Raw genomic sequence first — 27,977 nt, forward strand, 5'->3', positions numbered from 1 at the left:
TGAATGGACTAAAAACAATCTTTTAACAGTCATCCAAGAAGTGTTTTTGCTTTATCTGTAAGTACATTTTATTGTATAAAATATTTTATTTAATGATTGAAATAGTTTTATTCATTAGTTTGAAATTAATATAATTTTATATTTTTCATTGTACAACTGAATTATTATTTTAAGATTTGGATATTTTGTGATGTAGTTGATTTTAAATCGTTTATTTTTGTTGATCCTGGTAAGTATTTAATATAATTATGATATAAATAACTCTCTGGTTGTTTGTTCATGAAAATAAATGTTTCAGATTTTTTCTCTCTTCAACTAATTTGTAAAATAATTTTTTCAATGCAAATAACATTTAATGGATGAATTAAAAAAAAAAGATTATATCAACTACTTTATTTTATGTATGCCCTATAGGGTTGTCTTTGTTTGGGTTTTAAAACCACAGTAAACTTTGACGTTTACGCTATTCGTCAACACACACGTAGTGGAAAACTCTTTACTATCGGCTTTACAGCAACTAGTGTTATTTGTGTATCTCACTAATTTCATAAGTCTTTGTTAGATGGTCTCACTTTTAACTAGTATTTTCGTGTCATAATTGAAACTATTGATAAGACTTTGAGTTTAGATGCTTAAAAATTTATGACGCTAAAGCTAGTGTGGATGATCAGAAGTGTACTCTTATACAGAACAAATTAAGTAAAACTACATTGTTGAATCGTTGAGTGTTGCAAGGAGCCACCAAGACTGCAAGGCAATCAAAAAATCTTTACTATTATTTAGTCGTAAAACTTAAGAAGAAAAATGCTCACAACTACGTTTAGTGGTTTTTCTGGATGTAGAAACTGTTATGAGTTATTTTTAGATAACCCGTTTGTACAAAATGAGTATAAACAATTTTATTTATAAAAGTTACGTCTCTGACGTTACTTGTTAGCTTCTTATTACTATATTTAGTTTTAGCTTTAAATCTACCTTATCCTGAAACGAAAAACTCTACCAGTTGGATTATATTCACATCCTGTTACCTTCTGTTCAATGATGATCTCAAATATATTTATATGTTACTGTTTTATTGAGTGGACAGACATTGATCCTGGTCTATATATAAATTAACGATAGACACAATTCTGAATAAACATTAAAAATCATTGATTATATTAATTAGGTTTAATGCAACATTGCGTCATGTTTATAAATAGGTGCTGACTTAGTAATACTTTCGAGTTATTAAACTTAATCTTTCAGACAGGATACGATTTTACATGGATTTACTTTAGATTCCTTTAAAAAAAAAGACAATACATTTCTCAACATATTCGTTTACATAAATATTTATAATATAATAATCAACTTTTGGGTCTCATTTTAGGTGCATGAGAAGGCACGGCATGGCTAGGTGGTTAAGGCACTCGACTCGTAAGCCGAGGGTCGTGGGTTCGAACCTGCGTCACCCCAAACATGCTCGCTCTTTCGGTGACGGTAAATCCCACTATTCTTTGGTATGATAGTAGCCCAAGAGTTGGCGGTAGATGGTGATGACTAGCTTCCTTCCCTTTAGTCTTACACTGCTAAATTAGGGACAGCTAGTGCAGATAGCCCTCGTATAGCTTTGCGCAAAATTTAAAACAAACCGAACTTGTCTGAGAAATTTTCACCGATGAAAATATTAGAAATATTCCAACCAATTATTACAGGTTAACCAAAACAACAACAGTATCTTTTGTGCTATATATTTGAACAAAGAGAAAACTACATGTATGACTCTATTAATATACTTAAGTTTTATTATGTCTCCGAAGAGAGAGATGCTGTTTTTCTATTCTATTTTCCTTTCAAACACTTTTCAGTCGACCACTCTTCCTTCACTTTTTTGACAGATTGACTTGAGAGTTGGTAGAGTTATACTTTGGTGCAATACACCCAAAAACGACTTTATTTTTTTATTCAAGTCTTTGTATGATCAAACAACCTGAATATGTATATTTCAAATTCCTGTGCTGTCATATTTACAGCAATCAAGATGAAAATTGGCACAATCGTAAGTTTCTATGTGCCCAATGCTCTGACTTAAACAAAAGTTGGATTTGCTCATTGTCAGTGATTTAGGGGGAAGATCTCACAAAAACATAGTTTTTTTGGGTTTTTTTACCTGTTTCTCGGACGTTATTTTGATCAGCTTAAACGAGATTTTGGTACAAAAATACTTTTGTATAGGTCCCACACATTGACAAACTAAAGTGATGGACTTGCCTATGTTTAGTAATTATACAAGAGTCAAGATGACGTAAAAAGCATAATTTTAGGATCTTTTGACAATTACTCTTCCGTATTTCAACCAATTTACACGGGATTTGGTACAAAGGTATGTTTTTACAGATCCCATACATATAAATACAAAAATGTGGGCTATGCCATTTATGGTCATTTTAGGGGGATGAAAAGGTTAATTTTATGGATTTTGGTCAATTACTTTTTTGTTTCGACCAATTTACATTACATTTGATATAAAGACACTGTCCTACAGGCAACTAACCCGACAAAAAATGTTGTACTTGTTTGTATTCAGTAATTTTAAGGGGATCAAAGTATTACAAAATGTATAATCTTAGAGCCTTTTGGCAATTACTCTGCTTTATTTTTGCCAATTTATATGGGATTTGGCGTAAATATACGTTTCTACAAATCCCATATAAAAATATAAATCATTTTGGACTTTTTTGTCTTTAGCTGAATTTTTCAGCGAGGAAACACTATATTTCGTGAACTGTTCATGTGTGTGTCAACTAACTTAGATGTGATTTTGTACTAATATACCTTTTAATAGGTATCAAACAGTGATATAAAAGTTTTCGATTTTACTTGCTTTTCATGATTTTTCTGCTATGAAACTTGGCCATGTTGGTATTAGGCGGTGGAGATATGTTGCATTCGCCAGCGAATATTGGCCTCTTTAATTAGGTTGATATCTTTTTTGTTTAAGGTCATTATAATATCACAAGGTGTATTTGTATACTTACGATATTCACGCCAATAGTAAAACGGTTTAGTAATATACGGTAATTGCACGGGCTTAGTCTCATTTTATTTTATTTGTTGGATTGCACTGCAACTGGCCCGGCATGGCCAGGTGTGTTAAGGAGTTTGACTCGTAATCTGAGAGTCGCGGGTTCGAATCTCCGTCGCACCCAACTTGATCGCCCTTTCAGCCGTCTGGGCGTTATAGATGACGGTCAATCTCACGATTCGTTGGTAAAAGAGTTGCCCAAGAGTTGGCGGTGGGTGGTGATTACTAGCTGCCTTCCCTCTAGTCTTACATTGCTAAATTAGGGACGGCTAGCGCAGATAGCCTTCGTGTAGTATTGCGCGAAATTAAAAAAAAACAAGCAGTGCAATTGTTTCTCAAGTGGCTGCAAAGGGTGAATGGTAGTTTTATAAGTTTGAGGCTGAGTGCTCATATCTACTCTTACTTTTCTATGTGCGATACTTTTATCTGTAGCCTTGTTGTGTAGATACAATAAGTATATACAATGTGAGGCTTATGTTCCTATACAGTTGGTATAATTTGTATTATCTTACTTGGACTAAAGAAATTATCACAAAGAAAGTTGAATTGTTGTTTGTCTCAGAATAACAGTTAGGAGTTAAACTATGCTCTGAATGTTTGTTTTGAATTTCGCGCAAAGCTACTCGAGGGCTATCTGCGCTAGCCGTCCCTAATTTAGTAGTGTAAGACTAGAGGGAAGGCAGCTAGTCATCACCACCCACCGCTAACTCTTGGGCTACTCTTTTACCAACAAATAGTGGGATTGACCGTAATATTATAACGCCATCACGGCTGAAGGGCGAATATGTTTGGTGCGAGCGGGATTCGAACCCGCGACCTTCGAATTAGGAGTCGAACGCCTTAACACACTTGATTATGCTCTGAATGAAACAACCCTGTAAGTATTGGTATTCAACCCTGTATTTATTAATTAAAATTTTCAGCCTTTTCCCCCTGCAGTTATTGAATTTTCCTTGTTTGTGTGATCTAAGTTTCAGTCGTAAATCACTTAATTTTTCAAAGTGGTAGTTTAATTCTAAACATTGTTATAAACCGTGATTTACACAACAAAAGGCAGTTACCATGTAACACCACATGAGAATATCTAATGATATTAGACTTCTCTCTCTGTTTCAGATGTTAAAAACGGGCCAGTTAAAGGACTGGACAGTGGGCATGAAGCCTGAAAATAAGAATAAAAATAGATACAGTACCCTTCTTCCGTGTAAGTGTTATGGTTATATTTTGCTTCAAGCTATAACAGTAATGGCATCCTTCAGTCTATGACCATATAAAGTTATAGTAAGTAAATATAATATGTATCGTCCACTCTCGATGAAGGTGGTGGTATATCACAGTTGTTTTACACTCAACCAAGAATCAAAGTTGTGGGTATCGGGTGCTTGTGTGTCACTCCGATGCTTCCTTCAACTGTCTTCAGAAGTAACTTACTTTCAGCATCAATGCACTGGTTCGGATGTATCTACAAAAAGTGTACACAATCTCAAAAAAATATGTAGGTTGCCAAAAAACCTTCTAAATAACATTCAGTGGTGTAACAATGATTTTTTTATATTACATTGTTAAAACAGTGTACATGGTCTAACAATGTTTTTATTACAGCGCCCTTTATTAAAACAATATGCACATAGTAAAACGTCCTTTTTTATAATATCTTATTATTAAAATAATATGTACATGGTGGATTTCGCTAATATTGTATTATTCAAAATTATATACGCGGTTAAATAATCTTCTTTATAATATCTCATTATTAAAACAGTGCACAGTGTATTATTTCTCATAACATCCCTTTGTTAAGGTAATGCACACATACTATGACTTGTTTCTAATATTTCATTATTCATAACTTATATTGGCTACTGGGTATTTCCTCAAGAATTTTTTAATCTTAAACAAAACACTTCAAATAATATTATCACAAGACAAGTGCGATAATTTAAATTTCTCCGTCTCTTGGTTGTACAACAGTAAGTTTACGGATATACTATGCTAAGTGGTATAGCTAGGTGGGTCAAGGCGTTCGACTGGTGATCTGAGGGTCGCGGGTTCGAATCTCTGTCGCACCAAACATGCTTGCCTTTTCAGCCGTTGGTGAAAGAGTAGCACAAGAGTTAGCAGTGGGTGGTGATGACTAGCTGCCTTCCCTCTAGTCTTACATTGCTAAATTAGGGACGGCTAGCGCAGATAGCGTACGAGTAGCTTTGCACGAAATTCCAAAACGAACAAACTAAACTTACTTTTTGTACCATGTACGGATGCAGAAATATTTTCCGATGTTAGTTGTTCACCATCATAATATGAGTAAATTATTTATCGATTTATAATACTGCATATTAATTGCTTTTATCATGAAACCTTAATTTATTTTTCTTATTATCCGTTACAGATGACGAAACAAGAGTTGTTTTAAATCCATTAAAGAATGATCCACACTCGGACTACATCAATGCCAACTACATTGACGTAAGTAATACAAACAAACAAACAACTTACATCTAGAAATAAACCAAGTTTCGACAGTTTACAGAGATGTTTCTCAACTTTCTCCCCTCTTGTTTTAATGGATTTGCGAAACGTATGTTAAGTTTTAAGATAATTTAATTTATGAAGCGTTCAAAAGTATAAATTTTGTTTCAAAATTCTTTAGATAGGCCTGAAAGATAAGGTTTTTATGCAAATTTTGCACTTTGAACTAAAGTTCTATTTAATTAAATGCAATCTATTTTACATATTTGAAACTCAAGTGATTACGTAAGATAACTAATTTTAAATTTATTTTCTTTACTAGGGGTACAACACATCAAGAGCTTACATATGCACTCAGGGTAAGTACTTTTATTGATCGAAAAACTAACCGCTCTGTTTACGCCCGACATGAGTTCGTGTTGAGTTTTTACTCAAGAAAAATTCCAAATAAAAATTAACCGGACAAAAAGAGAAAAACAGAAACATTTTAATATGGTTTCCTTATTATGGTGGAAGAGAGACCACATGGCCAGGTGGTTAAAGAGGAACCACATGGTTAGGTGGTTAAAGCACTTGACTCGCAATATGAGGGTCGCGGGTTCGAATTCCCCTCACACCAAACATGCTCGCCCCCTTCAGCCATGGGGGCGCTATGATGTGACGGTCAGTCCCACTATTCGTTGGTAATAGAGTAGCCCAAGAGTTGGCGGTGAGTTGTGATGACTAGCTGCCTTCCTTCTAGTCTTACACTGCTAAATTTTGGACGGTTCGCGCAGACAGCTCTCCTGTAACTTTGTGCAAAATTAAAAACAAACCAAACCTTATTATTGGATCCCATATATCTACTTATATCTACATATATCTCTACATATCTCTACTTAGTGTTATTTACATATTAATTGGCATTCCCCCTATTCTCGATAAAGAATTAGGTTTATTATAAACTTCTTCGTCTCTTGAATGTATATCGATTAAGATATTATACTTTAAAACACAAAGTTCCACTGTAGAACAGCGGTAAACCATCGGATTTGGAATTATAAAATCAGGGGTTCTATTCCTCTCTGTGAACACAACAGATTTCTCTGTATGGCTTTTTTATCAAAAGAAACAAGTTGTCACATTTGAAGTATTTAACATGTGTAAGCAAAGTGAAATGAGAAACTTGAAATCAGTCACGAATAATGAATCAATCTAAATCAATATTTATCATGAAACTTTGTTCAGTATTAGAAATTCAGCAATTAATATTTATCTTGTTTAGTGTTAGACATTCAGCAATCCTTACAACCATCAAATAAGAGACAAAGGGATAAATAAATATTCGGCTGAAATAAAAGAAACTTATGTTATTTTGTTGTATCATGATTGTACAAAACACGAATTTCTTTTCCAAATTTTACGTGATTTATATTTTTATGACTCAGAATGCTATTTGATGTAAGAGTTTACTTAAACATAATCAAAACTATTTGAAACTGTAATTTTTCATCTCGTTCATCGCAGCTTTTGAATCACTAGAGATATAAATAAGTAAAATCACTTATATAACATAGACCTTGAAATTTTACAAGTTCTAGAGTAATTTCTATATACCGAATCCGAAAATGATATCTATTTTTCTCCATCACTCACAGATTTGTCACAAAACGTCATATGTACTTTTACATAGGTGAACCATTTTTATTAAAATCGAATCATATTTTGTTTTACTTAAAATGTTGACAACCACTGGTTATAGATTTCTCTAGACTAATTGCGACGTGAGAGTCTTATCAACCGTTCTAGAATCCAAATATAACAAACATAATAAAAAAAAATCATTGTAGTAAACGAAATAATACTTTGATCTATGGAAGAGTTTTTCTTTCAGATTTGATAGAAAAAAATGATATTATTTTCGAAATCTACATAGTTGCATTATGAACAATTCGTTATTAAGACCAAAGCTACTTTTATATAGTTTAAATTCGCAGACCTGTATAATTACTGGAAGGTTTAAAAGTTATATTCAGCTGTATTCTGAGGTAGGACCTCTGGAAAAAACTGTTGCCGATTTCTGGAGACTTATTTGGCAGGAGGAAGTATGCAAAATCGTCATGACCTGTAACATAGTAGAAAACTGCAAAGTAAGTAGTTGTGTTCTTTATGTTGTCGTTCAGATGTTGACAGTTTATTTTGCTCGTATATTTATCAACTTTTAAACCTAGAGTTTAAACGAAATTGTTACTATTAACAATTGAAAATGTTCATGATATTCAAAAACACACAATATTAACAGCAACTTTAGGTATAAAATATAAATACAAAGACACGATCGCTTTTTGAACAGTGAGTTTTCCTTCATCACAAGTAACATGCAAGATATTTGAAAACACATGCTTACAATCGCTAAATTGGGAACGTTGAAGCTCTGTGTGAATTTTTAAAAATATAACAGAACACTTATAAATGTATGAGATTGAAACCTATTAAAAGAAGTTAGGACTAACTTAAATTTCCTAACCTGCCGAATTTATTGGAATCACGGTCTAAACTGTGTTAACAGCGAGGTATTCATCTAGTGAAACAAAACATTTTGATCCTTACGTAAGAATCTAAGAGCATATTTAATTTGCCATGCTAATTATTGGGTTGATGATGTTGAATTTTACTTTTGGTCTAAGTAGGTAGCTTGCTTTGATTGGAAGTTAATATGAAGGCGACTGTTATTTGATAAAGTTAAATTTTTACTAACATTTCAGTTTTCTGTTATAAGAAATAACATCATAAAGACCTAAAACAATTAAAGCTGTTGTTGGATATTTTACTACAACCACTATTTTGTACACACACACACACATATATATATATTCTTTAGAAACAAGGATGCTAATGTGTATTAAAGAGTAAACTGATAAGTGCCATATGTTGTTATATTTTGAGTTTATAGAAGAAATGTGAAAAATACTGGCCGGATACAACGGGAAAGTACGGAGACATTTCTGTCACTCTATTGAGACAAATGGAATTCGTTGATTATACGATAAGGACTTTCAAAGTACAAAAGGTAAACACACTGTTATGGACAAATAGCCAAACGTGGAGAAAACAGAAATATGTATTTATTATATATCACGCTGCACATTTGTAAAGTATGCATACTTATTTCGCGTTAGGTTTTACCTTTGTTAGGTATGTATACTTATTTCGCGTTAGGTTGCACCTCTGTAAAGTATGCATACTTATTTCGCGTTATGCTGCACCTTTGTTAGGTATGCATACTTATTTCGCGTTAGGTTGCACCTGTGTGTGACATATATTCGTACCACATTCTTACATTGCACTTATGGGAGCCATGTATAATTACTATACGTTGTGCTGCACCTGTGTGAGGTATGTATCCTTACTATAGGTTACAGTGCACCTGTGTGAGGCGTGCACACCTACTATACATTACGCTGAACGTGCAAACTCACGAAATGATTTCAAGTCAAGTAATCAATTGTCTAAAATTGGCCTCCAAAGGAAACCTCAGCAAAGCTATGTATTAAAATCAAACAGTTATCTTAAACATAACAATATATATTATAGTATACAGAGAAGAGTATTAATGAAAGTATAGTTCAATTAAACTTAATGACAATATAAATTATAATGTAAATACTTAAATAAAGCAAACTCTGCAGTGATCGAATAAGAATTATTTGTCAATTCGACTAATTAATAGTGTTTCTAATACTACTTTAGCATGAGTGAAGAGTGGAGGTCACATTTCACTTAGATGCTGTTTTAGCAAATTAAAATGAATACTAGAATTTAAATCGTAATTTGTAGATAATTTTTCTATCTTCACAATGTATTGATGTGTTAAATTCGAGTAACGTGTTATATATATGTTTCATGTTTACGTTAAAGAAAAATTACAACAACAATAACATTTTTCATGCTTGTGGGAATAGATAGGTTGAATATTCAGGTATATTGATAATGGACAAGCTAGAAAATTTCTGAATTCGATACCAAAAGATTTTGCGTTATTAATCTTTAGAAGAAGGTCAATACGTTCTTTTGTTAAGAAAGTGAATGATGATGAAACATTTATTTCTCATCATGAAGCCTGGTGTTTCTACTGGGAGACAAGTGAAGCAAATCCACTTCACTGTCTGGCCAGATCACGGAGTTCCTAGCCACCCTTTGTCCCTCATCAAAGTATTGAAGTTGGCTAAAAACGACTTCCCTTCTAGTAAGGCTAGCATACTACTGCACTGTAGGTACGTAGGGTTTATCTGAAACATGTAACTGGTGAAAATGTTTACAGTTTCAAACGCTTCTCTATACATTTGAAACTCTAATATTATCAAGATATGTAAAATAGAATTACGTGTAAACAGTATCCACTCTCAAAGAAAAATATAAACTTTCCATTCAAACTTGAGAGATAGATAAATAACTGGAAAGAATGAAAAGGAAATTCAATAAAATAGGAAAGCAAGATGAAAAATTATTCAGTAAATTTATTTGTTATTGAAATGTAAATATTTGAAAAGCACAATAATTTATTTTTCAAGGTTTCAAATTAACGCTAAAGGCATCTGCTTTATGTATGCTGTATATTAAGATAATTGTTATTTTAATAGAGAGAAAAATTGTTGTAAATTGTATATATCTAAAACCGTATCGTTTACTTTATATACATTCCAATATGTGTTTACATAATCGAAATATATAATTCACGTCCGGGCAATACCGTATGGGTATTGTTCAACTACGCACATAGTTTATCAAAAGTGTTCATGCATATAATATGTAATATAACACGTATATACATATATGTGTGTGTGTGTGTATGCTACCGCATGTGTGTATGTGTGTGTGTATATATATATATATATCACAACTTTATGGATATATTCCACAGTATGTGTGTATAGTGAACAGAATGGGATGCCATTTAGGAGTCGGTAGTGGGCAAACATGATCTTGACCTAACACATTAGGGTCGTATTATCACGTACGTGCTTCTAGAATCTAGATGACCAAATTTTCACAAGGTAGGATGTAATTCCACATATCTTTTTCATATTATTTCATTGAATTTATAGTCTTTCCTTCTATAATTAATTATCCTAGAAACTTTCTGACTACTCGAAGTTCTTTCACTTTAACAAGTTCTGACTTTTCTCATTTTTCTGTAATTGCTATGCATATGATTAGCATAAGTCAAAACACTATTAACATTGATGGCATCTCACGCCCCGATTCTAGTTTTAATTTCTTTCATTCTTATTTCCTTATTGTACAAAGAACAATAAATGTTTCTAAAATTGAAGATATTGCTAGAGATATATGTGTTATGTAGAATATAGTAATCTTTTGGATCATAATAATTTTGTTTGTAGATCACATGACGAAACAAAACAAGGCTCATGAAAATATTTTATCCATCACACTGATATGGAATACAATTATTGAATCCTATACATTTTTACAGAGAAAGTCAGATAATTCTCAAATAAATTTATCACTTTCACAAAGTCAATGGGATTTAAGTTTTTAATTATGTTCGTTTAGTTTACTAGCTTTATTCTGAAACATACTTAATGAACTTTGCTTTTATTCGCTTGAATTAAAGAATACCTCAGATACAGCCATGAATGGGACCATTGACTTCTCAGGTCCAACATGAGCTTTTGTATGACAAGAAATACATGTTCAGTTCGTACTTCAAACATTTGTTTAAAGTTATCATTAATGAATAAAATGGGCATTTTCACATAACTGGTACCATTCAGACTTTGGTAAGGTTATAGGACTTGATATAGATAGTTTTTGATATCATACTGGGTTGTAAACATAATTAACACAATACTAATGATACACTTACCAGGCCAAAGTCTTCACGGCGTTTCAAATGTTTGGCCCTAGTTACTGATGATATCGGTTATATAAATTCTTGACTTTCAACTTTCATAAACATTACACCTTCTTTGGTGGGTATAGTGGGTCACTTCCATGGTCTCTATATTGAGTAATGTATATTTTTATGTCATCACTAACCCTATTATTGCTGGTCACGGGTCAAAGGGCATGTCATCATGTTTGTTGACTGTGGTTCAAAATTTTATCGAACCACTATTTTATAATTGTATGTCGATACGTTTGGTATTAAACTCTAAATGATAATTGAAATTTAAGTGTTATACATTATTCCATTTCTTAATTTAAAAGTAAATTAAAAACTTTAAACATCGAGTTTTGTGTGTCACATGGTATGTTTAATGCACTGTGGTTTTGTAGAAATTAGGAACTCAGATGAGTAATATTAACAATTTTTGTGTGTATATTTTTCTTAAAGTAAAATAACATTAGGCCATCTGCTGTATCCATTAAGGGGAATCAAAACTCTGATTTTTAGCATCGTAAATCCGTAAAATTACTGCTGTCCCAGTAAGGAACAATATTAATAAGCTAGAATGAATATAGAATAAGAACCTTTTCTATTTGCTTTATTGCTTATTTAATGAATTAAACACAGTAGTCCCACTCATCTCTTTCCATTTTTTAAAATGATCCCTTACAATTTACCTGTGTATATGACATGTGAATAACCAATCAAAAGCTCAAAATGTTTCCTCTTGTGGCTTTCTCAGCCATTTCCACGTGTTAGAACGCCATCTTGTTCTTTCCAAACAAGATTTCAAAGAGGTAGATTGTATCTTTAGTCTGTTCGAAATTTCATATTTTGAAGACCAAAGTATAACTTAGTTGGTTTGATAAATCGTAATAAAATTCTATGGTACTGAAAAAATAATAATGATTTATTGATTATTCAAATGTACATATAAAACCAGAAAAAAAAATAATTTCACATCCTCTACATGCAGAATTTCTTAAGACTTAGGAAGTTACTACAAGCAGCAATTGAGCACGAAGGTCGTAAGAGGAAGATATAATTGTTCGCTTTACTTCTTTATTTACTATTTTATTTTTAAGAAAAATAAGTTTAAGAACTTGCTTACAAAGAATGTTAATCTATATACATGCATAATGTATAATAATTGAAATATGACAATATTTAACAAAACACCAAAACGCAGCTAGATCAAATCACTTTGTGAAGTCTAAAGATCAGTTTTATAATATTAAATATGGTAACATGAATGTACATGCATTATATCATTGTAACTTCTGTTTTGTTAACCAGACATGACTGGAAGGTCAATATAATAAAAATAATAAATGCATAATGTTATGAAATTTAAGATATTTAGACCAAACGTTTGTATTTTGTGTTATGATTTGTAATCATTTTAGAATTAAAAGAAAGCATAATTTATATTTATTTCCTAAATTTGTATGGTGGTTGTAAGGTTGGTCAAATTAACAGACCCACAAAACTTAGGATAGAAAAAAACAGATAAAATATAAAGATTTACTGAAAACAAACGTTTGAAACATATTTATGAGGTTACAAAAATAATATTTAAGTTTTATGGGATGAAATAGAATTTTTAATCATGATATGAAAATCATTTTCCACTCAGAATGGTAACAAAACAAACGCTATATTTTCACGAACAAATCTTTAGTAGAAATACTTCATTAAAAATCTTTTAGTACACTAAAGACTGAAATCTTCACTAAAAGTCTGCCAACTTTTGGAAAGCTGGACATAAAACAATGAAAGTTTTGTGTGGAAATGTGTATCTGAACTTGTGTATTTTATGTTGAGCCCATCGCAGAAGGGTTAAATAGAACAATCACAATATGCATGTCATTTCATAGTGAGAGGGCCTGGCATGGCCAAGCGCGTAAGGCGTGCGACTCGTAATCCGAGGGTCGCGGGTTCGCGCCCGCGTCGCGCTAAACATGCTCGTCCCTCCCAGCCGTGGGATTTTATAATGTTACGGTCAATCCCACTATTCGTTGGTAAAAGAGTAACCCAATAGTTGGCGGTGGGTGGTGATGACTAGCTGCCTTCCCTCTAGTCTTACACTGCTAAATTAGGGAAGGCTAGCGCAGATAGCCTTCGTGTAGCTTTGCGCGAAATTAAAAAAAACAAACAAACAATTTTATAGTGAATGTGCTTGAGAATATTTGGATGGTTTATCTCATCAGGAGTTTTGAAAGAGTGTACTAGGTACCTGCTATGAAAAACGATAGTGAATTTGAAACATGTCTTAACTGTTATTAATATATAGTTATCGGTTATGAATAAGAATATGTATTAAAGAACAGATATTGGCAATGAAGGTAACAGAACTTTTAACAGGGATTAACCTTGACACTGTGTTTCCCATAATGTAGCAGATACCCAAAGTTTACTTTTGTTTCTCTTGGACCGTTTGTGAGTACAATGAAACTTGGTAGATTTAAAGAGCTCATTTAATAACCTGATGTTAGACTTTATAAAACACATGAAATTTTTGTTTTTAGGTTATACTTACACAACTGTTCTACATATATAATTTAAGATATTTGAAACAATCTCTGTCGTATGTAAGTGCAGACTGAAAAATATTGCTAGGTCATGACCTTGTCAATTTCCTGTATAGGCAAATGACATGGCGGATGATAATCATAGATACGGTTGTTAAAAGAACATTAGTGTAAGTGTGAACTATAAATGAAAAACTTAATGTGTTTTATAAAGCCTAACTTAATACATATCCACTGGAAATTTTGTGATTGTTTTATTTAATGATGAAGTGAAGACACACATTCGTCAATAAAGAGACAGCTGAAGTGACGCATTATATCGCACCAAAGAACACGTTAAATGGTAGGAATTTATACATAAGTGACAGTCCCTGTGACTAGGATGATACATATAAAATACAGTGAGGACTTTGATCTGGATCATCATAAGTGTATTACTAACGTTGAATGTGATGAGTCATAAAGTGTGTCGATTATCCTTACGACCTAATATAATATTAATAATTATATATCAAATCTTATAATTAAAAAAAAACAACAACAAACTTAACAGGTTCAATATATAAAACAAATGTAATAAGAAGAAAGCCCATCTAATATTTTCAATAGTAATTTCAAAAAGTATTTGAAGTATAAACTGAGCCTGGTTTCCTTGTAATACAGAAACTTAGAAGGAAGAATTAGTGGGCTTTATGAAGTCAATGATCCCAGTGTAGCTGCTCATACATGTATAATGTTGATTGTGGTGAAGGTATCTAGCTATATCTGAGGACTGTTTAGACTAAAATGAATTAAAACATTATACTAGCCGTGTTTCAAGGTAAAATTAGTAAATTAATTTAATATTGTGAGAATTAAAATCCTATTGATTTTGTTGAAAGTGTTAAATTTAGTCAAGAATTATCGAACTTCCTGTGTAAAAATGTTTAAGACTAGGTAACTGTATTCTTCATTAGTATGACGAATAAAATATTTTCATGAAATATGTTTTTATTCATGTGACATGCAAACATGATTATTGTGAAAATTAATAATAAAATAAAATAAATCGAATGGTGTCCCTATTGACACATCAGTATTTCTGCAGGTTTATACTGCTAAAAACCGGATTTCTATATCCATGGTGAGCAGAGCACAAACAGTCCCGTGAGTAGCTTTGTGCTTAATAATAAACAACAACAATAAGCCGAATGAAATAATATGAAAAAGATATTTGGAAACATGCTGTTTTGTCGAAGGGGGTAATGGTATTCCCAATATAATTCTCTTATGCCACATAACAACACGCCCCCGCTAGTACAGCGGTAAGTCTACGGATTTACAACGCTAAAATCAGGGATTCGATTCTCCTACGTGGGTACAGCAGATAGCCTGATGTGGCTTTGCTATAAGAAAAACACACACACACCTTCGACGCATTATATGAACTAGTCCAAATTGGGTCAAGGTAATGCTTGTTTACTTCCGACTCCAGATTGCTATCTTATATTACTTACGTATAGTAAAATTAAAGATATCCCGTGCTTATACAGTGCCGGTGTTGGACGGACAGGAACTCTAGTTCTTCTTGATTCGGCTTTACAGATGGTTAAGGCAGAGAGCAAAGTGGACGTTCTTGGCTTGCTGAAAATTCTTCGAGGACAACGTGTTAATTTAGTTGAAACTGTGGTATGTAGAATTGTCCTTATGAATTATTAATCTGTTTAATGTACTGCTGTTGAACTGCACTTGACTGTTAAAAACTTGGATGTACTACTAATAAACTGTAGATGATATCAACAAATGTTATATTACTATTTGAATACTGCATTTTTTAGGAATAACGTTTTTCTTTAAATCGTGAGAGGTTCTTCTGAAAATAGAGATAATAAAGATTTAATAGTAATTTTAAAATATATGTATCACTAAATATTTTACATTCACATTAAGAAACTTAAAAAAAATCACATGTTTAGCCTAAAATAACTTATCACTTGTAATAACACAAGTTTAGGTCTAGATCAAATTTCTGTATAATTAAAATTAGCCCTAAAAATAAACCAAAATAACAGTTCTATAAATCGAATTGCAGCATATAAACGTCTATCAGTTACTAACACAGATTTCAGTGATTTTTTTAATTTTTAATGCTTGATTTTTATTAACTTTAACCATTGCTAGGAAAATAAAAACTTGAATTTGATTTGAATGTTTAACATAGTCACTGTTAAGTGTGCTAGTGATATTGGACCGAATAGTCTCTGAATGATAACGTTTACACATCTAAAGGAACAATATGCATTTGTTCATCATGCCCTGACTGAAGTTTTATTTGGAGACAATCCCTGTAGACAAGCTGAAGAGTTCCCTCTATATTTCAAGAATCTTACTAAAATAGATTGTCAGACGGAAACAACTGGGATGCAGACTCAGTTTGAGGTATGAAGTCCTTTTGTTACGTTATGTAGTATTGGGTTTTGAATATGCTTTCAGGGTCAGATGTAGGTCAAAAGGCAGTCAGTATAGAGGCCAAGCTTATGCGAAGCATAAAACTCTTTCATAAATAGAGTTAAAAATACTATTTCAAGATACGTACACAACAATTTCTTTGGTGCTGTTGTATTTATCACAATGGATTGCACAGGTGGGTGGCTGGATGTGCTCAAACCCCTGTCTTCCCTTATGCTCCAAAAGTGTCCATTTTCTCTGTCATAACAATTGTAAACAACGACGAAAAGATACATCTTATTTCTCACCTTGCTTGCTGCGAGTATGAAAAAACAACAACAAACGATTTCAGGGTTAAAATAAATGGCACAGTGACTGTCAGTTCCTTACAGGAAAAAAAAAAATAATTTTGGTGTTAAAGTGATAATATACAAAAAATCACTATTTAGGCTTAGATGATAAAATAGTATTATATGAAAATCTGCTTGCTTCTATGGTTTTTACCATATGTGTACCAAAAACTGTCTACGTCCTCAAGTCGTGGCTAACCGTCTCTCTCAAATTAAAAAAATACGTTTGTTTTACGATGTTTGAAGAGCGCCCTCTTTTGTTAGTGAGCTCCCACTCATTATTGATCTATAACGTTTAAATAATGTGAGATAATGTAAAACTTTGGATCTAACTCAATTTATTTACCCACTTTTATTATATATTTTTGTTTAAATGGTTACAAGTAACATTTGTATCATAGTTATAGGTGCGTCATGTTTTTTGTTTTTGTTTTTACCGTGTTATAAAAGTCTGTGTCAGGTTCTATCATATTTCTTCACAAACTAGTCTGATACAATAACTTATCGTTTAGAGTGTACTATGACAGTTTAGTTCCTTTGTATAGTGTTTCTCACTGTTATTTTAATAGGCAGTTTGGGGTTTGTGTGCAACTAACGATTCGAAACCTTTTTCTTTGTCGTTGTTTTTGCTGTATGTAAGACCGTTTTGTTTTACGTTCAGTTTGTATAATTCATGGTCATATGATCACACTTGCATGATTTTTATCTGTTTGTTTCGAATGTTTGCATATAGATTTACAACGGCTATCTGCGCTAGCCATCTACAAATTTGAAATAATACACCAGAAGGAAGGTAACTTGTCTAGGTTCCTAACTGCCACCTCTAGTAAATTACTTCAAAATTAAAGATGGTTAGCACAGGTATCCCTCGAGTAATTTCAACAAAACCAAACACACAGTTTAACCTTTTCTGATTTAATCAATAAACAATATTACGTATTGTACAAGAACAAAGAGTACAGTTAAAAGGTGTGAAATTTCACCTAATGGCTGATGTGTTTGTTGCCTTTCAGCGCCTGGAAAGAGAGACAGCCAAGTTTCGAGAAAGCAGGGCTAACACGAACACCCTAACAGAGAGAAAAGCAAAGAACAGAGTAGCTGATGTCTTAGCATGTAAATTATGAGTATTGGGTTCCTATAGCAAAAAAAAAAAAAGTTATAACAACAACAGCTTTACCTTAAGAACTTCGTAAGGAACTGTCTGCAGCACAATTGTTGTAATACTTTCTCTTTTCAGGTTTATGAAACAGTGATGATTATACTATATATATTTTTCTGTTACATAAAATATATATAATTTTAGTTATTTTCTCTCTTCATGTTTTTAAACTTCGATATTCACCACGAGCTTACTTCAAACATCAAACTTTCTTATTTTCACCCATGTATCAATTATGATCTTAAGTGTTATTCATTTCATACAGTTGTTTTGTCAGCGTTAATAGGCCTTTTGATTAATATTAATAACCTCATACTACATTTGAAGTTCCACTCTTTTACCTTACTCAAATACTTATTTTTTTTACAATATTATTTATTTCCCATCACTTCCAGCGCTTCTGTTAAGTAAGTAAAACATTTGATTGGCTGCTCTCTTTTCTCCCTCACTTTAAAATCTTGTTTGTTTTCAAATATCATTTGAAATTTTATTTTGTTCTGCTTTCAGTCGACTGTGCGAGTACCTCTAATAACCATCTAAATACTGTATACGTTCATGTAAGTATCAAACGAGTTCAACTGTGAACCTCTTTATCAATCACGTTTACTGTGTTTATTATTTACTACCACCAGTAACTGTCATAACATTTTATCAACCAAGTTAATTGTATTTAATATATATTACAATGTTTTTACAAGCCTCATTTAATGATCTTCTACTTTTTATCAACCACGTTAACAGTGTTTAATATTTATTACAATGATTTTATGTCTCAATTAACGATCTTCTACTTTTTATCAACCACTTTAACAGTGTTTAATATTTATTACAATGATTTTATGTCTCAATTAACGATCTTCTACTTTTTATCAACCACTTTAACAGTGTTTAATATTTATTACAATGATTTTATGTCTCAATTAACGATCTTCTACTTTTTATCAACCACGTTAACAGTGTTTAATATTTATTACAATGATTTTATGTCTCAATTAACGATCTTCTACTTTTATCAACCATGTTAGCCGTATTTAATATTTATTACAATGATTTTATGTTTCAATTGACGATCTTCTACTTTTATCAACCACGTTAACAGTGTTTAATATTTATTACAATGAGTTTATGTCTCAATTGACGATCTTCTACTTTTTATCAACCACGTTAACAGTGTTTAATATTTATTACAATGATTTTATGTCTCAATTGACGATCTTCTACTTTTATCAACCACGTTAACAGTGTTTAATATTTATTACAATGATTTTATGTCTCAATTGACGATCTTCTACTTTTTATCAACCACGTTAACAGTGTTTAATATTTATTACAATGATTTTATGTCTCAATTGACGATCTTCTACTTTTTATCAACCACGTTAACAGTGTTTAATATTTATTACAATGATTTTATGTCTCAATTGACGATCTTCTACTTTTATCAACCACGTTAACAGTGTTTAATATTTATTACAATGATTTTATGTCTCAATTGACGATCTTCTACTTTTATCAACCACGTTAACAGTGTTTAATATTTATTACAATGATTTTATGTCTCAATTGACGATCTTCTACTTTTTATCAACCACGTTAACAGTGTTTAATATTTATTACAATGATTTTATGTCTCAATTAACGATCTTCTACTTTTTATCAACCATGTTAGCCGTATTTAATATTTATTACAATGATTTTATGTTTCAATTGACGATCTTCTACTTTTATCAACCACGTTAACAGTGTTTAATATTTATTACAATGATCTCAATTGACGATCTTCTTCTTTTTATCAACCACGTTAACAGTGTTTAATATTTATTACAATGATTTTATGTCTCAATTGACGATCTTCTACTTTTTATCAACCACGTTAACAGTGTTTAATATTTATTACAATGATTTTATGTCTCAATTGACGATCTTCTACTTTTATCAACCACGTTAACAGTGTTTAATATTTATTACAATGATTTTATGTCTCAATTAACGATCTTCTACTTTTTATCAACCACGTTAACAGTGTTTAATATTTATTACAATGATTTTATGTCTCAATTAACGATCTTCTACTTTTTATCAACCATGTTAGCCGTATTTAATATTTATTACAATGATTTTATGTTTCAATTAACGATCCTCTACTTTTTATCAACCACGTTAACAGTGTTTAATATTTATTACAATGATTTTATGTCACAATTGACAGTCTTAACGATCTCCTAATTTTTATCGTCAGTCATTGAGTGTGTTCATTATTTATTATTATTATCTTTTTATCAGTCACTATTAATCGTGTTAATTATCTTCTACCCTCTTATCATCTATCAGAACTGTGTTAGTTCTGATAGGGAATCAGTCTTTGTCTGTCTAGTTCAGGGGTTATAAGTTTTTTTACAAGGAAGTGAAAAAAATTTAATTGTTGTGATATTTGTGGTGTATTATTGTCAATCTCTATCTTGAATTTCAGTATGATTTCTGTTTAATTGTATAGTACAGATTTAGTAACACACTCCATCTCATTTGAAGTGTTTCGACAGTGTAATTACTTATTTGCTTTGAAAGACATCCGTGCCATTCTTCTTGGTTTAAAAAAAACAACAAAAAACATGCTGTACTATTTATTGAAAGAAGTAACCTCAAGCATGTTAGGTTTGTAATTTCTGTTCTAGTTAGTGCCAGTGTACAGAAAAGAAACAATTTTGCATATTTTCAGGGCTACGGGGTAAAAGAAGCTTTAATTACCATTGAATGTCCATCACCTTTTGCAACTAATGACTTTTGGCAACTTGTACACGAGTCCGCCTGCCAAACACTAGTTTTGTTAAATGGGGTGTCGCTTAGTGACAAGGTAAAACGATTTTATTTTTAGATTAAGTGTATTTAATTTTTCTTCATTATTAGTAAACTTGTTTGCATCGATCCAGATTTTCCTTGTGTTAATAATCAATTATAGAAAGAAACTACGCACTATTCCTAATTTGTTGTAAATTTCTGCTTGTTACACTGCCATTTATAACGTAATTATAAGAGTTTTTTAAAGGTTTCTCTTAGACCTAACTAGTCAGAATATTTCATCTTTGCTGCTTACCTTCTACAGTGCTGTTCTACATTCTGGCCAGAGTCTGGGAGTCGGTATTATGGTAATCTTAAAGTAGATCACGTAGGAACAGAACAGACTCAACACCTGATAATTCGGAATCTGAAACTAAAAAATCCTGTCGAGGTAAAAGGTGACAAATTCTTAAATAAAATAAAAATATTCTGATGAAAATGTTGCTATGAAATTATGAAATAAAACGTCCCTTAATAATTGAAATATGTACTAATGTGTAACTTTTATTAAACATGAAATATCACAAGAGGTCGCTTAAAATCTGTATTTTATATGGTGTTAGCGTCTGTAGAAATATTCCATTTGGAATTTAATGACAGCTAAAGAAGTTTCGTTTTCTTAAACTAGAAAGTCAAAATAATTAAAAATAAAAATTCAGTTTACTGTCATATTTATTGAGCAGCTTATTATTTTAAATTTATTTTTATAATTAAATGTTCTTTCTATATCTGTAATATTAACTACATTACAGATGTCACTTTTTTCCACTAACTTTGTAGGATCATAAATCCAGATTAATTAAGCAGTTTCATTTAAGTGGGTGGCAGAAAGAAGACACAATTCCACCTTCTGCTGAGGCCATAATTACTCTTCTCCAAGTAGTCGAAAGATGGCAGCACAAAACTAAAAGCAAACCAACAATCGTTGTGTGCAGGTGGGTATTTAGAAATTTCTTTTTCGTCTTTACATGTATTGTTTTATAATCTAGAGGATTTTGTATACATCTGATCTGCTGAAGGAGTATATTTCTTCAAAACAGTTGGGGAGAGAGAAACAGAAATTATTATTTTTCAAGCACGACATTGCTTAATAATAATTGTTTTTATTTTTCATTATTAGTCACCATTCAAATGTCTGGTGATCCAACAAATGTAATGTTTTGTTTCTAAACTTCACTTGTTAATATTTTGTATTTCTTTTATCATTACTTTCAGAAAAGAATAATTCAGGTAAGCGTAATAATTTTATTTTCTCTCTCTGTATGTATATATATATAACGTTAACTTTCTTTACAGAATTCTAACACTTAATACAATTTATTTCTCAAGTGGAGTTAAATAAAACTTCTAAATTAGGAAGGAAATACAAGTTTTACACAGATTTCTCTTTTATGCTGAAGTAATATCCATATAAAATTGCATAATGCACCCAGAATAAATTCTGTTTTTCAATTCAACAAACAGTGATCCATTTGTGTTAATACGATTGTTTATTTTACAAAACAACGGGTTTCAATACTGTATCAACTAATACATGCATGGTGATGCAAAATCCTGTTCTATTACGATATACCTATGCCTTTACTACGATTGTTTTAAGTCGTGTTTCTGCAATTCATTACGTTACATCGATCTTGGAAAAACGTGTCAAAGTAATCATGTTGTGATATTGTGTTGTTATTTGTAAGGCCAAAACTACATAATGGATTATTGTGCTTTGTCCATTGCGAGGAATCTAATCTTATTTTATCGTTGTGAGGTCTTAAACTTACCGCTGATTCATTTTGTCGTAATAACAACAGTGCAGGATTTAGACAAATGACGGTGGTGTGACTCTTTTTACTCGTTCTGTATAACAATTGTTTTGTCTCTTTTATAATGTTTTACACTATATTCTATTTCTGTTAACACATAGAATTCTCTCGGTAACACAACGGTAAGCCTTGGAGCTTATAACACTTAAAATCCAGGTTCTATACCTCTGATTGGCAGAGTACATAAGCATATTTTGAAGCTTTTTGCTCAATTAAAAACAAAGAAAATATATATAGTTACCTGGCGTATGAATTATTGCTTATAAAAGTTTCCAACATTTAATTTTTTACCTAATATTAATGTTTCTGTGTTAAATTAGTTGAGCAAGTTAACTAATTACATAATATTAAGTATTACGTATTGTAAAAGGACATTAGTTGTACATATTGAACGAAACAATTTAAAGCAATGAGACTACATAGGTAATCAAGGCCCGGCATGGCCAGGTGGGTTAAGGCGTTCGACTCGTATTCCGAGGGTCGCGGGTTCGAATCCCCGTCGCAAACATGCTCGTCCTTTCAGCCGTGGGAATATTATAATGTGACTGTCAATCCTACTATTCGTTGGTAAAAGAGTAGCCCAAGAGTTGGCGGTGGGAGGTGATGACTTGCTGCTTTCTCTCTAGTCTTACACTGCTAAATTAGGGCTCTGCTAGTGATAGCCCTCGAGTAGCTTTGTGCGAAATTAAAAAAACAAACAAACAAACAATATGCGTAATCATTCCTTTGGCCGGAATCAGGTTAGCTTTTTTAATGTTTTTTTTTTCTCTTATTATTAAATAACTTACACAATTTTGCATACATAAATTAAGAAAATCAGAAGTCGTAGCATTTAGGACTATAATTGTACTGAAAATGTATGTAATGTGGTACAGTAATGATATAAAACAAACAAATAAATTATATATATAGTTTCTTCTATAAAATTGTATATCAATCGTTCCACGTGAACAATACATGAGTTTCAGGTTACTTGACGTCTTTTAAAGTGTGTCAACACTCGATATGACTTTGTGACCTTTGTTACACATTAATGTAAGTTTTATGTTGAAGTGCTTTTCACTCAATATACGTTGAAATCTTGTTTGTATATAACCCAAAAAAAAACCCAACAAACTTCGAAATTTAAATAGATGTAATGTTAAAACAAATGTAGAAGATGGAATTTGTTAGTGATAAATTTCAGCAATAAACAACAGCAAAACAGTCCACTTATTTTAAAATAACATTAAAACAACTCGAACACGTATACAAATGTCTGTTGACTTTTCATCGGATATTTCTGGATTTTTGGACAGTCATGTAATTGTTTATTTCACTCAAAATTTTAGATTTAATCTTATTGCGCCTATCTTTTACAAATTTCGTGTGTGTGTGGTGGCATGCCTTCATACTTCCGTAGCATAATATATGTTGGTCTGTGATCTCGTAAATTAGAGCCCTTCTTTCAAACATTCTGCTTACCGGTCTGAGAATATACATAAGTAAAGTATTAGTGGTAATAAATTGAAGAAGGCAGAATACATCAAAGTGGAATATAACTAACACTGAGCATAAGAAAAGAAATTTTAAAATACTTAGTGAACTCTGTTCGTCTGAACATGTTATACACATAATGGGCTAACCAGCTAGGTCAAGGACCCTATAGTCAGATATAGAAATACTGAGAAAACAGAGAGAAAGCAATCAGTCGACACCACGCACCGCCTTAAGTGCCTACTCTTATTTGAATAGCTGGACTGACTGTTTGACAACTAAAAGTGCTAAGCATGTTGGGTAATACCATTTATTTCTCGAACCTAAAATCCATGGATCTCCTGTCCAGTATGCTAACCACCGAATCTGAAACAAATGGATTACGTGTCAGAAACGTTGACTACCGCGCCCAAGACTTGTGAATAACCTGTACGATACGTTAACCACCGACCCCTGCACCTATGAATCACCTGTCCGATACCCTAACCATCGAACCCTAAGCCCATGGATCATCTGTCATATGCATTAACACCGAACCCGAGACCCATGAAATCTCCTGTCCCATGCGCTAACCACCGAACCCAAGACCATTGGATCAGCTGTCCAATACGCTAACGGCCAAATCCAAAACCTATGGATCAAATGTCTAAAACCTTAAACACCGAGCCCAAGACCCATGAATCACTTGTCCGATATGTTAATCACTGAACACGAGAACCATGGTTCACCTGTCCGATACGCTAACCACCAAACCCAACATTTGTGAATCACCTGTCCAATACGTTAATCATCGAGCCAATGTAAGTCATCTGTCCGATACGCTAACCACCGAACACGAAACCCATGAAAACACGTTTACAATACGTTTACCATCAAGTTGAAAATCCATAGATCCCCTGTCGACACACTAATCACTGAGCCCAAAACGCTGATATCACCTAACAACCGAACTTGAGACTCATTACCTGCGCAATAGACTAACCACTAAACGACGTGCACTCAGAAATGACTATTTTTAGTGTATTTAGTGTGCTTCGTAAAGTATTTTAATTAATTAATAGAAAAAAGACCATGGTCAGAACCATGCGTTACACATGCACCAGGATCGACATTTTATATAAATGGTGACAGCTTTGGAATGTAGTGCTTAGCTCTTTTACACAATATTATTGTGTTTCTATATTTTCTTTTTTTAAATAGTTTGTGATTTAGGTGAGAAGTTTGTGACTATTTGACTTGTAATTTTTATTTTGATGAGTTTTAAGATGGCAGGTAATTGATCTCGGATTTGTGTATATTGCTGATATAAGTATATATGTTGAATGTAAAAAAAAAAAGTATCTTTACGTATTTCTGAATACTTCATTTTCATTAATTATGCTGTGATTGTTTCGCTTTCTGTTTTATTTGTTGGTTAGAGACGGAGTTTCTGCTTCAGGGATTTTCTGCGCCGCTTCTTTCCTGTTCCGTCAAAAACAATTAGAGAAAGAAATGGACGTTTATGAGGCCGTCAGAACCATCAGAACCAACGAACCTAATTTTATTCGTTCAGTGGTAAGTTTAACAGTGTATGTGTGTATTTGGTATAGCAAAACCACAAAGGGCTATCTATTCAGCCCACCGAGGGAATCGAACCCCTGATTTTAGCGTTGTAAATACCGCTGTACTAGCGGGGGCCCTGTAGAACAGAAGTCACTGAAACTTTAATGGCAGATTTTTTAGAGGGTTGATGGTGGCCATTGCAGATATAAAATTGTTACATCAAAAACGTTTGTTTTTATTTATTTATTCAACTTGGAACTTATACAGTGGAGCGCCATTAAGCCGCGGACCAGTAAACCCGCTGTAGCAAGTCTTGTGAGAGATGTGAGCGAGGATTATCGCGGCTCACCGCTAATTTAAGAACGTGTAAAAACGCGGCTTACGAATTTAATCCTGGCTTTATAACTTCAAGGGGATATTTAAAAAGGATTTGCTTTAATTTGGGAAATAAATAAAATATATTACAATAGAAATCGACCGTTAATCTACCTTATCCGCTCTCTATGTCAGCTTTATGGAGGCCGCCATTGTTACCGAATCAAACCTCTCCAAACATTAAAGTTAATCCGCGGTAAATCCGTGAAAAAAGTTATCAATAATTAAAGTATTATTTTTAATTCGATAATCCAATATTTTTTATGGAATTGTATAAATATTGGCCACAAACCCAATAGAAATCACTTCAGTTTCTGAATTAATAGTGAGCATATCATATTGACAAATTCCTACTCCATGAGTACCAAACGTAAACATGCATCGTATGACGTTCAGCAAAAGCTGAATGTCATAGAAAGAATACGAAACGGCGAAACTCGCGCTGAAGTTAATAGAGAGTTAGGCATACCTGAGTCTACATTGCGTGGGTGGATTAAAGATGAGAATAAACTAAAAGATGAACTTGATGAGGGTGGTTTGAAACGCAAGAGAGCTAGAACAGCACAAGATCCTGAGTTAGACAAGTTATTTGTTTTTTTCTTATTGTTTAACTGCCAGTTAATAAATTCGGTATTAACAATTTAATAATTTATGCAACTGCGCAATATCGCTACCACGAGATTTAAAATGGCGGCCCGCATGTAACACGGGAAGACGAAATTTTACAATAAAAAAGGTTTATTTTTATTGTAATCTTTATATTATTAATAAATCTTAATCAAAATTGTGTTTATATTTTATTTATTAAAAATGGGAAAAGCGAACCATCGCAATGCATTGGTCGTTTGTGTTAAAACAGCACTTGTCAATTGCACCTGAATAGTCTATACATTAATATTATAATGATCACGCAATGGCCCGGATGAGGCTCCTCGGCGGAGCTGTTGGCGACTTTGGCTTTTCAGTCACAAAGGTTTAAGCCGCGGACCACTTAAGCCGCGGTTAAGCAGGTTGACCCCCCAAATACCGCGGCTTAACGGCGCTCCACTGTATTTTGTTTAGATTTTAGGTGATGGGCGTGGTTTTTAGTTGTTAAGATGCCTGTCTGCGGATCAATTATCTAAGGTTTGAGCCGCGATGTTCCATTGAACATGATCCAAAACTTCACCTGTGTAGATAATATAACTGTTATAGTCAATTACCGTATATGGTTACAAGTAGCCACATAATGGACGGCGAGTGTATCTGACAGATCGGCCTTCTTCTGGCCAGAAGTTATAAACTGTGAATAGCTACGTTTACGTTTTATAAGAATATTTTGATATTATTGTTCTAATAATTTACCATATAGTACAGTATTTAGATTAAAAAATGCTAAATAACAAAATCACTTTCAAGTTCTGTATCTCAAGTATGAGTTTTAACTGATAAAAGTTATCTTGTATGTCGCGGTAGAATTTGTTTTTCTGTGTGTGTGGTTTTTCTTTTTTTAAAGGAATAGATTTCGGTGTAATTTTATAAAGTTCATTGCAAGGCCCTGTCACAGGTTGGTAGTTAAGGTATTTGACTCGCAAGCTGAGGGGCGCAGTTTCGAATCTCCGTTACCGAACGTGTGCACCCTCTAGGCTTGCTGCTAGGGGTTATTTCAAAACACCCGAATGGCGGACTCCAAAACAAGATAGACTAGGATCCAATCATGAATGAGAACATCAAATTTTTACCAACAATAAATGTATTTAGGTAATAAAGCTATGCATTGTTAATTGTAAATTATTATTTACCTTGTTTGTTATTCACAGCTTTTCTCTATGTGTAATGGTAGCGTCTTTCAACTTTAACAGATAAACAAACCTCTGGAGCAGACTTTATGGATATCCACTTCTGAAACGACGAATATTGTAAACGAGTTAAGTTACAAGAGATAAAATTAAAGTCATGATCATGATAAACTATATGTAATCAATAAAGCGTTATCAAAATCCAATCGATGCAGCGAGTTTGCGAAGTGAACAACAACATTTACAGCGCACGTTCTGATTTAC

At 32.6% G+C, this 27,977-nt stretch overlaps 1 protein-coding gene across 10 annotated transcripts in view; it reads left to right on the forward strand.

Moving 5' to 3' along the window:
- The window catches only part of LOC143245077 (receptor-type tyrosine-protein phosphatase kappa-like), a 49,802-nt gene that overhangs the window by 19,574 nt on the left and 2,251 nt on the right, over positions 1–27,977 (forward strand). For 7 of the 10 annotated variants that reach the window (XM_076490908.1, XM_076490909.1, XM_076490905.1 and 4 more), the window contains 14 exons: positions 4,184–4,271; positions 5,457–5,533; positions 5,859–5,895; positions 7,568–7,665; positions 8,469–8,585; positions 9,635–9,789; positions 15,490–15,625; positions 16,226–16,375; positions 17,748–17,847; positions 18,401–18,450; positions 20,610–20,744; positions 20,994–21,119; positions 21,509–21,663; positions 25,437–25,572. In XM_076490908.1, coding sequence (XP_076347023.1) covers positions 4,184–4,271; positions 5,457–5,533; positions 5,859–5,895; positions 7,568–7,665; positions 8,469–8,585; positions 9,635–9,789; positions 15,490–15,625; positions 16,226–16,375; positions 17,748–17,847; positions 18,401–18,450; positions 20,610–20,744; positions 20,994–21,119; positions 21,509–21,663; positions 25,437–25,572 — 1,560 coding nt within the window. The remainder of the gene's footprint in view (positions 1–4,183; positions 4,272–5,456; positions 5,534–5,858; positions 5,896–7,567; positions 7,666–8,468; positions 8,586–9,634; positions 9,790–15,489; positions 15,626–16,225; positions 16,376–17,747; positions 17,848–18,400; positions 18,451–20,609; positions 20,745–20,993; positions 21,120–21,508; positions 21,664–25,436; positions 25,573–27,977) is intronic. The other 3 variants (XM_076490911.1, XM_076490910.1, XM_076490913.1) reach the window with 3 other exon arrangements.

The sequence above is a fragment of the Tachypleus tridentatus genome, chromosome 2 (genome assembly GCF_004210375.1).
Source record: "Tachypleus tridentatus isolate NWPU-2018 chromosome 2, ASM421037v1, whole genome shotgun sequence".
In the NCBI taxonomy this organism is placed as follows: Eukaryota; Metazoa; Arthropoda; class Merostomata; order Xiphosura; family Limulidae; genus Tachypleus; species Tachypleus tridentatus.